The following is a 12,998-nucleotide window of genomic DNA, read 5'->3' on the forward strand; positions in this document are numbered from 1 at the left end:
TCTGACTTCTATTTTTGTTCTCTGCTTTGGTTCATTTCTCCTTTATGTCAGCTTTCCCCATAGCTGAGAGAAGAGCTCAGGAAGCTCTAGAATAATCTGAAAATTATACAGGGTGGCAGATGGAGGACTGGAGACTTGATTTCACAGAAGTAGGGGGTGAAAGTTCTTCAAAGGAACTCCAGGAGCGTGAGCAGCAAATCCTGCCCTTCCAGCCAAAGGTGTAGGGCTAGGCACGATGGCTCATGCCTGTAATCACAGCACTTTGGGAAGGCAAGGCAGGTGGATCACTTGAGGTCTGGAGTTCAAGACCAGCCTGGCCAACATGGTGAAACTCCATCTCTACTAAAAATATAAAAATTAGCCAGGCATGGGGGCACCGACCTGTAATCCCAGCTACTTGGGAGGCTGAGGCAGGAGAATTGCTTGAACCTGAGAGGAAGAGGTTGCAGTGAGCTGAGATCACACCACTGCACTCCAGCCTAGGCAACAGAAGTCATGACAAACAGGGGAGCTGTCCTTGGTCTTGGTACAAATTTTTAGAAAGGCAGACTATTAGGACTGGGCTGGACTAATAAGAATGATGGTTGGCCCACGTACAGAATGGGAGAAAATTTTTGCAATCTATCCATCTTATAAAGGGCTAGTATCCAGAATCTACAAAGAACTTAAACAAATTTACAAGAGAAAAATAAAAAAAACCTACCAAAAAGTGGGTTAAGGATATGAACAGACACTTTTCAAAGACAACATTTATGCAGCTAGCAAACATGAAAAAATAACTCACTATCACTGGTCATTAGAGAAATGCAACTCAAAACCACAATGAGATACCATCTCGCACCTGTTAGAATGATGATCTTTAAAAAGTCAGGAAATGGCAGATGCTGGAAAGGATGTGAGCAAATAGGAATGCTTTTACACTGTTGGTGGGAGTGTAAATTAGTTCAATCATTGTGGAAGACAGTGTGGTGATTTTTCGAGGATCTGGAACCAGAAACAGCATTTGACCCAACAATGCTATTGCTGGGCATATACCCAAAGGATTATAAATCATTCTGCTATAAAGACACATGCACATGTATGTTTATTACAACACTGTTCACAATAACAGAGACATGGAACCAACCCAAATGTCCATCAATGATAGACTGGATAAAGAAATGGTGGCACATATACACCACGGAATACTATGCAGTCATAAAAAAGGATGAGTTCAGGTCCTTTGCAGGGACATGGATGAAGCTGGAAACCATCATTCTCAGCTTACTAACACAGGAACAGAAGAGCAAACACCACATGTTCTCACTCATAAGTGGGAGATGAGGACACATGGACACAGAGAGGGGAATATCACACACTGGGGCCTGTCGGGGGTGAGGGGTAAGAGGAGGGATAGCATTAGGAGAAATACCTAATGTAGATGACAGGTTGATGGGTGCAGAAAACCACCATGGCACATGTATACCTATGTAACAAACCTGCATGTTCTAAACATGTATCTCAGAACTTAAAGTATAATAAAAATAAAAATTTTTCAAAAGATGGTTGGCCTAATTCATGCTCCTGCTTTCCAAATGAGAAAACTGAAGCAAATAAGGTCAAGTGATCACTTCAAGCCCACACAAAGGTAAAGAAAGTCTTAGGACACAGATCTATAACCACAACTCTGGTTCACCCTTAGTGTGAAACCTGTGGCTTTCTGTGTAGCCAGAGGAAGGTCAGCTAAGTAACTTATGGGTTATACCCTTTATATGGCAATGGACTATCTCCAACCATGAAATTTATCATTTCAGTGGAAGTAGCGCTTTCGTGTCCCCTGGGCCCCTGGGGTCTGGTTGTAGATGCATCACCAACTTACTTTCTTCTTTCCTTGACATGTTTTGGAAATGACTAAATTGGATACATTTCTCAATAGTCAGCTTCACAAAACAATTAAGGAAATAGGTTTATTACTGAAAATACAGCATAAAGCACAGTAAATTAGATGTTGGGTTATTGAAAGTGCATTCCTCTTTTCTTTTTTACCTCTTGATCGGACTCTTTTCTGTGGACCTCTGTTAGTCTGGGTGAAGCGGGCTCTAGGTCTGCCTCTCTTTCTCCCTGAGAAAGTAGAATAATATAATCACAGGCACAGACAAGCAGCTGTATTACATATATTACTGCTTCTCAAAAATTCCATTTAAATGTAACTTTCCAAAAGCCTGTTGAATGCATAAATAAAAGGATTTAAACCCTAGCCTTTAAAGTATGAAGAATTAGATGGCTAGTATTAGATTCACTTTATATTTCATTTTCGTATTCTTACATTAGAAAAAAAACTAATTGAAATCGCTATTTCACATATATCTCAAGCAACAGTATAAATGCTTCATTCCATATTTTGAAGGTTCATTTCATATTTTGAAAGTTCATTTCATATTTCATTTCAAATATACATATTTGAAATATATATGGCATATATATGTTAAACACTTACACATCCACTAATTTATTTAATCTTTGTAAGATCAAAATGATGACTGCTATCATTACAGAAACTAAAATATTCAGAGAAAATTGAGACAAGACTACAAAATTAAGTGAAGGCATTTGGGTTTTTCTTAGCAGAGGCACAAATAAATGACAATTCTGTGAGTTAAGGGAAACCCTAACAGGTGGTGAGAGTTGTGCTACACATATCATATCGAGGGAAGATATTTGTACCTCTGTGCTCAAGACAGGAAATAACTCATCTAGGAGGAGGACTTGAAAGGGCAGTGAGAGAATAACCTGTAATCTGCTCACAATTTGCCGGGTCCGGCCGTTTTAATAAACCAATGATGTAAGGCAAAGGAATTTCCAGGAAAATCAGATAAAAAACAGGAAAACTATTTTAGAAACTGGGCAGATAAGATCTATTATATGAATATAATCAACTTACAACCCTAACTTCTAATGGATTTGCTTTTTTAGATTTCACTGCTCTCAAATTGACTAAGCTTGACAAGTAAACAATTAAGAAGGATCTAAGCTCATCAATATCTCAGTAAAATTTGTATTAACCTGTAGGGCAAAAGGAAAGTGGCATAAACTTTTATCTTACTCCTAATCTTGAAAGGGCCTTGGAGATTCACGTTCGTCTTCTTTTCACTGGACATCAACTGGCCATCAGCTTTGCTGTTACCTGGGGATAGGCAGGGGAAAATGTATTAATAGAACAGGGCAGAACAACAGCTGACAGGCTGGACCAAAAGCAAGTGAGGGAGTCCTGGGTTTCATTATGGATCCTCTTTCTTTAGACACTCAGACACAGAACCTCAAGCAGGTGTCCAGAGCATTTTCTGCTTTAGGAGTGTCAGCTTTTAAATTACACACAGGATTTAACTGCACATTGAAGTACCTTAGAATTTGTCTACATACACACAGACCTAAATGAAAAATGTTACAATGATTTGGTCCAAACAAATTTTTAATTTAAAAACACCCATTCTTAAAGTGGATGCAGCCACTTTTTTTCCTTTCCAAACAAAACTATACACATCCACCAACGAAGCAGCCCCATCAACTGGCAAGAATAGAAGACATATAGTTTCATAAAAATTAATAATTTTTGATAAGACTCTAAAATTTTACTATTTAGATCCACTGATTCAAAATTAACAATCATTTGGAAAATGAGACTTAAACCTTCATCGTCTAGAAGAAAGGAAGTCCTCAGACCATGACTAAAATAAATAAGATTTTAGGGGTCTGATTATAAAGAATATAATTATAGGAAACTCCAAAAATAAAATGGTATGAAACACCACCATCTGGATAGCCACAGATGATGATGGCTATCTCCAGATGATGATTTGTTCAAATACTCTCCTAGTTGTTTCTTCTTGCATATGTTACTTTTTAAAGAACACTTTTTCACTACAAATGTTGATGATTTCTAATATTTTAATAAACATACATACATTTAAAAACCGCAAATAAAAATATAAACATCACTGACCAAATGTAACCACTGCATGTATTTTTATGAATGAACTGCCATTGATTTTTTCTATATTTATGTCTCTTTATATGTAGAGATAATTACATATGTATATATAAGGATTGATAGATACATAAAAACATACTTCACAAGCATAAATTTCACATAAAATATGGTTATGCATATATACGTATAACTTACAATTACATATATAATTATATATGTATAGTTTACAATGGTACACACATACCTTTCTTTATTTAGCCCTCTTAGGAACATTTTTCCAAATTAATAAAAATTTCTTGAGCTAGAAAAGAAAGTCATACTGAGAATGATAACACCTCCCTATTAACTGTGGACCTCTGGACTATTACGTGCATGAGAAACCATTTTGTTGAGGCCATTGCATTCTCAGGCCTCTTTGTCACAGCCTGTTAGTCTACATCCTAACTGAAACAGGAGGTACAGAACTATCCTGGCCCTCAGGAACTGCAGGCCTTCAAGAATACAATGGGCAGTGCCCTAATAAACAAAAGCAGTAACTACTTCACTCTGCCTGCTTACCATTCTGTTGGATTTTTTTCTGCCCTCTCCTTTTTACTCTGGTCCAGCAATGCCCCTTCTTTTTTCCTTCAAACCAAAGAGAATAAAGTTAATTATGCAGAGGTATAAATGTAGTTCTCTGAGTTTTATATGCCAGTAGTTCTCAAGATTTTTTTTCATATTTAGGTTCACAGGAATGGGGCAAAATACGATCAGTGTAGCAATGTGGAGGCTGAGTACAGAGTTCTGTTTTAACTTGGTGTGAGCCTTGGGCTTGGGACACTATAGGAGATGATCTTCCTTTGGACACAATTTTGGATGGAAAATTAACTCTTGCTGCCACCTTAGAGTGAATGATAACTGCTGTTGCTTGATCCCTTTTCAAGTGTTTGTTGTGTAAATTCAAATGTGCAGTGAGAAGGCATAGTCCTCGAAGCTGATGATGTTATGGATAATATTCTCTAATGGAAGTTGGGAGATATTCTGAACTCTGATGTGGAGAGTTTTCATTATGTAATTATGTAATCATTATGGAATGTCTATACAGTTTCATTAAACAATCTCAGCAGTGCCTCTGCACTGTCAGCCATCCTTCAGGCTGCAGAGCAGCTGACTCCAGGAACGCTATTGTGACCCTAGAAACTCATCAGTGTCGTGAATCTGGCCGTCTGGCCCATTTGCAGTCTGATGTGCCCTTTACCAGAAAAGTGACTCCACAATGCACTGATTTTCTGAATGTCCCTTATCTCCTCTTGTTCACACACCATGGGAGGGCAGGAGGATCACTGAAGGGAGCAGTCCCCAGCAAGGGACCATCTCCTTCCTGGACAGTGACCAGGACAAAGGTGGTGGGGGATTGTGAGTGCTCTGTAGACCTATCTTGAAAATTCAGGATTCTTTTATGACCATTCCTAGGGATGATGCCTCATTCTTTCTCCCTAGAAGCCTGATGGGCACAGCCTTCAGAATGCCCAGGGGATTCAGAATTAATTCCAGACACATTTTATGAAAATGCTTTTGCTCTACTTCTATCTAATTTTGTAGATGGATGGTCTAAGTGAAAAAAGGAGATGACTAGGATAAAAGATGAAGGTACAGCCACTGGAATGGTACAGCAGATTTTGCAGCAGTGAATCAAGAGCAAACATCAAGACATCTAAATACGTATGGGGGAAAGAGGAGTACTGGTGATATCTGTCTTTCAGAAGTATCCATGGATCCTTTGTCCACAAGGAAAACACCCTGCTCCAGTGCTCCTGCCTCTGGGAATACTGAGTCGGCCTCTCTGCACCAGCCATGAGATAGCAGAGGCTGGCCCCAGCTTCTGAGGTCCCAAACAGAACCCTCTAGACACCGTCCCCACCCCTATTCTCAATCATTTGTTAGAGGGCGACTGACACCTGGTTGGTGTCATGGACAAAGAGGACAGATTGGACAGACTGTCCTCAAGCAGTCCCCCCACATGCCCACCCTCTCCCCCCCCCCACACACAAACAAATCAAAGATTGGATGCAACAAACAGAACTGGGAACTTCAAGGCTTATAGCCAGCCAGGAGCCATGTAGGAGACATTGTTCGCCTTCCCCCTGACTAATGAATATCCCACTCAGAGAATCCCAACAATTGTAAACACTACCCTTCTGGGAGCACCACATGTGCCCTGGGGATTGTGCTTCTTATATGAAAGCCAGGTGTTAACTTGCCTCCCTCATGTAAGGTGACTTGGACCTTAGAGGTGGTCATAAGGGACCTAAATCATTTATAGTTTATGAAATGTACGTGTGTATATGTGTGTGTAGAGACAGGGTCTCACCATGTTGTGCCGGCTAGTTTTTGAGCCCCTGACCTCAAGTGATCCTCCTGCAGTGATCTCCCAAAGCACTAGTATAACATGAGTGAGCCACCGCACTGGGTCAACATTTTTAAATGTTGTAGGAAACAAATTAAATGGATTTGAACCCATGGGTCTGACTAATCAGAGTGGCTAATACGGTGGTATCTTCACAGGGAAATTTGCCAGAAGCAAATATGTGGTGTGAGTTTCCTGGGATGCCATTCTCCATGGCATTTCTACACGCCTCAGAGTATCACTTCAAGGATATTCAAATGGCAAAGCAGCCTTGTAAGGTAGAGATCATGTAGCCTCCAGATTATGGGGCAAATGTATTCCCTGACCAGTATAACGTGGAGAACATCTCCCTCCTTAGAAATTTTCCAGAGGAGATGCCTCCGGAAGAGATTTGGTTAAGATCTCCAGAGGAGAGTTGCTTAATATCCCCAGAGGAGAGTTCCCTAAATTCCAGCTAAAAAGATAATGTCTCCCTCAGAGGTAAGGTTTGGGCAGGTTTGCTACCAGACCCCTTACAAACCCATGGGTTTCCTCAGTGAAGCATTCCTCCAACTGCAGCACACACCTGTGAGTGCAGCACCCACCTGGGCTTGCTCCACACCATCATTTTCATGGGTCCTGCGGGGAAAGAACTGATGCATCTATTCTATATCCCAGCAATTTTGTTTCTAGGTATTTACGCAAGAGACATGGAAAAACAGACAGACTCGTACAAGAATGCACTCAGGGGAGTTTTCATAATAGCAAAAAACTGAAAATACTCGAGGTGTCCAACAACAGGAGAATTATAAACAAAATTTCGTATGTTCAGATAATGTACTCCACTTAGCAATAAAAATGAACAAACTACTAAGACATTCAACAATATGGATGAATCTCAAAAACATGTGGAGTGAAAGAAATCTCACACTAATGAGAATATGCTATAAAACCTTATTTATACTAAGTTTTTTAAAACCCAAATTAAGTTATTATGGTAAAAGAAGAAGAGTAGTGATTGCCCTGATGGGTAGTGGGTAAAGATATACCAGAAAGGGCATAAGGAACTCTTTCCAGGGTGATGGTAATGTTCTGTATCTTGATAAGAATTTTGATGTTGCAGAAAAATGCAGATATAATAACTCATCAAATGGTACACTTAATACTTGTGCATTTCATTGTAAATTTTATCTTAACAAAAAAAACTCTAAATAAATATTGAACTCTAGTTAATGATATACATGCTGACATATTTTAGGGGAAAGAGTGCTAATGTCTATAGCCTTGAAATGTTTCAAACTTGGCCACCGGTTAGTGAGTAGATAGAGAAATGCACAGATAAATAGAAAAGTGATAAAGCAGGAATGATACAGAGTTAATTGTGAATCTATGTGAAAGTATATTGAAGTTTAGTGTACAATTCTCCCAAGTCTTCTGTACGCTTGCAATTTTCATGATAAAATTTTTGGGAAAAAAAGCTTTTAGAGAGAAAGGACAGAATATTTACCAAGAAGTTAGAGTTACAATAAGAGAGTAATTTTCATCAGCCACACCATAGATTCCAGAAGATAATATAGTATCACTTTACTATACTGAGAATAAATAAATATTGACCTAGAATTTTAACCTAGCTAAAATGTTCTATCAAAGACAAGACAAATTTGTACATACAACACTCAGCAAGTTTACCACTTAGAGATCACTCACTAGAAAAACCAAAGAATTTACTTTAGCTAGACAAAAAGTGAATCCAAAGAAAAAGAACAACGGTGAGTATACAAAATAGTTTTTTAAAATTAAGTAAACATCCACTGTAAAAATGATAATAGTTTCAAATTTTATAGTTAAAAATAAAATATTAAACAATAGCCAAATGTTAGAGATGGGGGGTTCAATTTGTAGTGAAACCATGAAAAGATTCTTGTCATCTTTTGGGATTCGGGCATAATTTAAAAGATTACAGTCATTTTATCTTTAATTTCCAAACCAGCAGGGAGAAAAGGAAGACTATATAGTTGTATATCAATGCATTAGAAAGCAGGAAAGAGATGTGAAAAACACAAATAAACAATGGTTAACACACAGGGAGAGGAACATCACACACTGGGGCCTGTCGGGGGTGGGGGACTAGGGAAGAGATCGCATTAGAAGAAATACCTAATGCAGATGATAGGTTGATGGGAGCAGCAAACCCCCGTGGCATGTGCATACCTATGCAACAAACCTGCACGTTCTGCACATATATCCCAGAATTTAAAGTATACGTGTGTGTGTCTGTGTGTGTGTATGTGTGTGTGTGTATAAAAGAATGGTCAACAATACCACAGAAGATATAGGTTCATATACATCTGGAATCTCAGTGTACATATACATCCAGAATCTCAATAAATGTAAACAAATTGAAATTTACCTATTAAGAAGCTAGGATTATCAGACAAAATTACAAAAATTAAGTGCAGTTACAAGAGACATAAAAGAAAGCTGAACAAGAGGGCATTACATAAAGTGAGTGAAAATATTTTTAAAAAACATAAAAGTTTGTGTAACAATGTTAGTACTCAGCAAAAGAGATTTTAAGGCAAAAGAATTAATAGGGATAAAGCAGAATGCTGTATAATGATAAAAGAAAAACCAATTAAGAAGTTATAACATCATGCATAGCCTCAAAATATATAAAGTAAAGCAACAAAATAAGGAGGAATTGGAAAATATACAACCACGTATGAGAATTTAACATATTTGCATGCAAATCTGATGGGGCAAATAAAACTTAAATTACTATAGACACAAATTTAAACACAAAGTTGTGCTTGATAAAGAAGATGTACATGGAGTGAAGTCAGAGCTTAACAAGTAGTTCAAACGTACATTAGTCTCAAGTGGCATAGAATATTTATAAATATTGACCACACATTAGAATGCAAAGAAAATTTCAACAAATTTTAAATAATTGATGAGGTTAATTTTTCAATATGCCTTCCAGGTATCCACTTTCCACTCCTGATCAGCTAACAGAATACCTCCAAGACTGGAGACATCAACGTGTCCAGAAAAAATACCATAGTTCATAATCTCCCTTACACCTGACATGTCCAACATGTGGGTGGGAGGAGGGAAGTTCTGGAGAAAGCTTCATGAAGAAGTAATAGGCCTCTAGGGAAGATAATTTTGCTCTCTACCCTTTGTCTTCTGATGGCCTAGAACATGGACATTATGGCTGGAGCTCAGCAGGCACTTTGAACAATGATGTTATCTTGAGAGTCGCTGAGCTGCAAGATAGAAGAATCTTCAAAATGCCCAGGCCTGAAATAGCCAAAACAATTTTGAAAAAGAAAAACAGAACTGGAGGTCTTACACTACCTGATTTCAGGACTTGTAAAACTATAGTAGTCAAGATGGTATATTGGCATAAAGATAGACATATAGATAAACGGAATAGAAAAAAGAACTCTGGTAATGGACCTAAACATATATGGCCAACTGACTTTCAACAAGGATGTCAAGGTAATTAATTCAATGCAGAAATGATACTTTTAGACAAATCATACTGGGATGATTGAATATCCATATGCAAAAAAAAAAGAAAGAAAGAAAAAAGAAATCAATTCTTAGCTCAAACTACTAAAAAAAAACTAACTCAAAATAAATCATAGACCTAAATGTGTAAGCTAACACCGTAAAACTTCTTGAAGAAAACACAGGATCTTGAGTGGGAAAAGATTCCTCAAATAGGACCTCAAAATCACAGATTACAAACAAAAAACTGTAAAAGCGGACTTCATAAAAATTTAAAAATTTTGCTCTTTAACAAACACTGTCAATAAAATGAAAAGAAAAGCCACAGACTGTAAGATCTATAACTAATAAACTACTTGTATCCAGAGTATATAAATAACTCTCACAGCTCAAAAATAGTCTATTAAATATGGTTAAAAGCTTTGAATAGTCACTTCACCAAATCAGATCTATGGATGGCAAATAAGTAAATAAAAAGATGCTCAGCACCATTAATTTTTAGGGAAATGCAAATTAAAACTGCAATGAGATACCTTTACGCACCTACTAAAAATGGCTAAAAATAAAAAGACTAACATTACCAAGTATTGGTGAGTATGTGGAGTAATGAGAAGGTTCACACATTACTGGTGGGAATGCAAGAGGGCATAACTGTTTTGAAAAAGATTTTGGCAGATTCTTAAAATATTGAACATATATTTATGTTGTTCATATGACCCAATAGTACCACTCCTAAGTATTCACCCCCAAAAATAAAAACATATGTCCACCCAAACATTGTATGTACACGTTCTTAGCAGCTTTATTTGTGATAGCTGTAAATGGAAACAGCTCATTGCCTATTAATAGGTGAATAAACTGTCCGTGGTGTGTCCACATAAAGGAGTACTTTTCAGTAATAAAAAATAGAGTAACTACAGATACAGATACACAGGAATATGGATTGTCTCAAAAGCATGCTAAGTGGAAGGAGCTAGACATAAGTGAATTCAATACTGTATGGATTCATTTATATAAAATTCCAGAAAATACAAAACTAGAAACAGGTTAGCACTTAAAAAAACAAAAACAGGCTGAGGCGGGTGGATCACGAGGTCAAGAGATCGAGACCATCCTGGTCAACATGGTGAAACCCCGTCTCTACTAAAAATACAAAAACATTAGCTGGGCATGGTGGTGCGTGCCTGTAATCCCAGCTACTCAGGAGGCTGAGGCAGGAGAATTGCCTGAACCCAGGAGGCGGAGGTGGCGGTGAGCCGAGATCGCGCCATTGCACTCCAGCGGGGGAAAAAAGGGAAAAACCCCCTCTTAAAAAAAAAAAAAAAAAAAAAAAAACAAAAACCTAGGTTTATGGGTGGTATATGCCTATATTCCCACCTATTCGGGAGTCTGAGGCAGGAGAATCACTTGAGTCCAGGAGTTTAAGGCCAGCCTGCAACACACAGTGAGACCCATCTCTTAAAAAACAAACCAATAAAAACCAGATCAACTGTTGTCAAGAACCAGAGAGTGGAGAAAAGACTACAAGTGGACTTTAGGGTTATGGAAATGATACATGTCATAATTGTGGAGGTATTTATACAACTGAACACATTTGTTAGAACAAATTCAGTTATACCTTAAGGTGATGAATTTGTTTCATGTAAATTATAGCTCAATAAAGCTGATAAGAAAAGTAAAAGTGTGGAACATCTACATAAAGAAAATTCTGTTATTGGTACCCTTATCAAAGATTACCTGTATATACATGCATGAGTTTACTTCTGGCTTCCCTATTCTATTCCACTATACTGTTATGCCAGTACTATACTGTTTTGATTACTCTTGCTTTGTAACATAGTTTAAAATCAAACAAAGCTGATGCCTCCAGCTTTGTTCCTTTTTTTTTCCCCCTAAATTACTTCGACTACTTGGGGTCATTTATAGTTCTATACAAATTTTAGGATTATTTTTTCCTATTTCTGTGAAAAATGTCATTTATATTTTGATAAAGGTTTCATTGACTTTCCAGATCACTTTGGGTAATATGGACATTTTAACAATATTCTTCCAGTTCATAAACATGAGATATCTTTCAATTCATATATTTTTCGATTTCTTTCATCAATGTCATAGTTTTCAGTGTGCAAATGTTTCACCTCTCATTAAATTGATTCCTATTTTTTAAATTTTTGTTGCTATTGTAAATGGGATTGTTTTCTTAATTTCTTTTATGGATAGTTCATTGCCAGTGCTAGAAACACAACTTTTCATTGTTAGTGCATAGAATCCTGCAACTTTACTGAATTTATTTGTTAGTTCCAATAATTTTTTGGTGGAATCTATAGGGTTTTCTACATAGAAGATCATGTCACCTGCAAACAGAGACAATTTAACTTCTTTCCAATTTGGATGTCTTTTTTTTTTTTTTTTTTTTTTTTTTTTCTTGCTTACTTGCTCTGACTAGGATTTCCAGCACTATGTTGAATACAGACGTCAAGAAGGGGCACTTAATCTTGACAAGGGTGCCAAGAATAACAATGGAGAAAAGACAATCTCTTCAGTAAATGGTGCAGAGAAAACTGAATATCCACAAGCAAAAGAACGAAATTAGACACTTGGTTTACACCATATGCAAAAATTAACTCAAAATAAATTAATGGCTTAAATGTCAGATATGAAACCATAAAATTCCTACAAGTAAAGAGGGGAAAAGCTCCTTGATGTTGGTCCAGGCAATTAGTTTCTAGATATGACACCAGAAACACAGGCAATGAAAGCAAAAATAAACAAGTGGAACTACATAACTCTAAAAAGCTTTTGTACAGCAAAGGGAATAATTTTAAAATGAAAAGGCAACCTATGGAATAGGAGAAAACATTTGCAAACCATGTATTTGATAAGGGTTACTACCCAAAATATGTAAGAAACTCACACAACTCAATAACAAAACAAAACAAAAACATGTCATAACCTGATTTAAAATGGGCAAAGCATCTTAACAAATGTTTTCCCAAAGAAGACATATAAATTGCCAATGGGTTATAAAAAAGCACTCAACACCACTAATGATGACAGAATTGAGACCCAAAGCCATAATAAAATATCACCTCACACCTGTTAGAATAGCTATTATCAAAAAGGCAAAAGATAACAAGTATTGGTGAGGGT

The 12,998-nt window shown here is 37.1% G+C and overlaps 1 protein-coding gene across 1 annotated transcript in view; it reads right to left on the minus strand.

Moving 5' to 3' along the window:
- LOC116551681 (nuclear body protein SP140-like) overlaps positions 1–12,998 on the minus strand; it is an 85,025-nt gene that overhangs the window by 21,906 nt on the left and 50,121 nt on the right. Inside the window, exons 14-16 of the mRNA XM_032277959.1 lie at positions 4,526–4,591; positions 3,083–3,163; positions 2,026–2,100 (exon numbers count right to left, since the gene is read on the minus strand). Of these exons, the coding sequence (XP_032133850.1) occupies positions 2,026–2,100; positions 3,083–3,163; positions 4,526–4,591 (222 nt within the window). The remainder of the gene's footprint in view (positions 1–2,025; positions 2,101–3,082; positions 3,164–4,525; positions 4,592–12,998) is intronic.

This window comes from Sapajus apella, unplaced genomic scaffold (genome assembly GCF_009761245.1).
Source record: "Sapajus apella isolate SASKATOON/1434 unplaced genomic scaffold, GSC_monkey_1.0 scaffold10, whole genome shotgun sequence".
Lineage (NCBI taxonomy): Eukaryota > Metazoa > Chordata > Mammalia > Primates > Cebidae > Sapajus > Sapajus apella.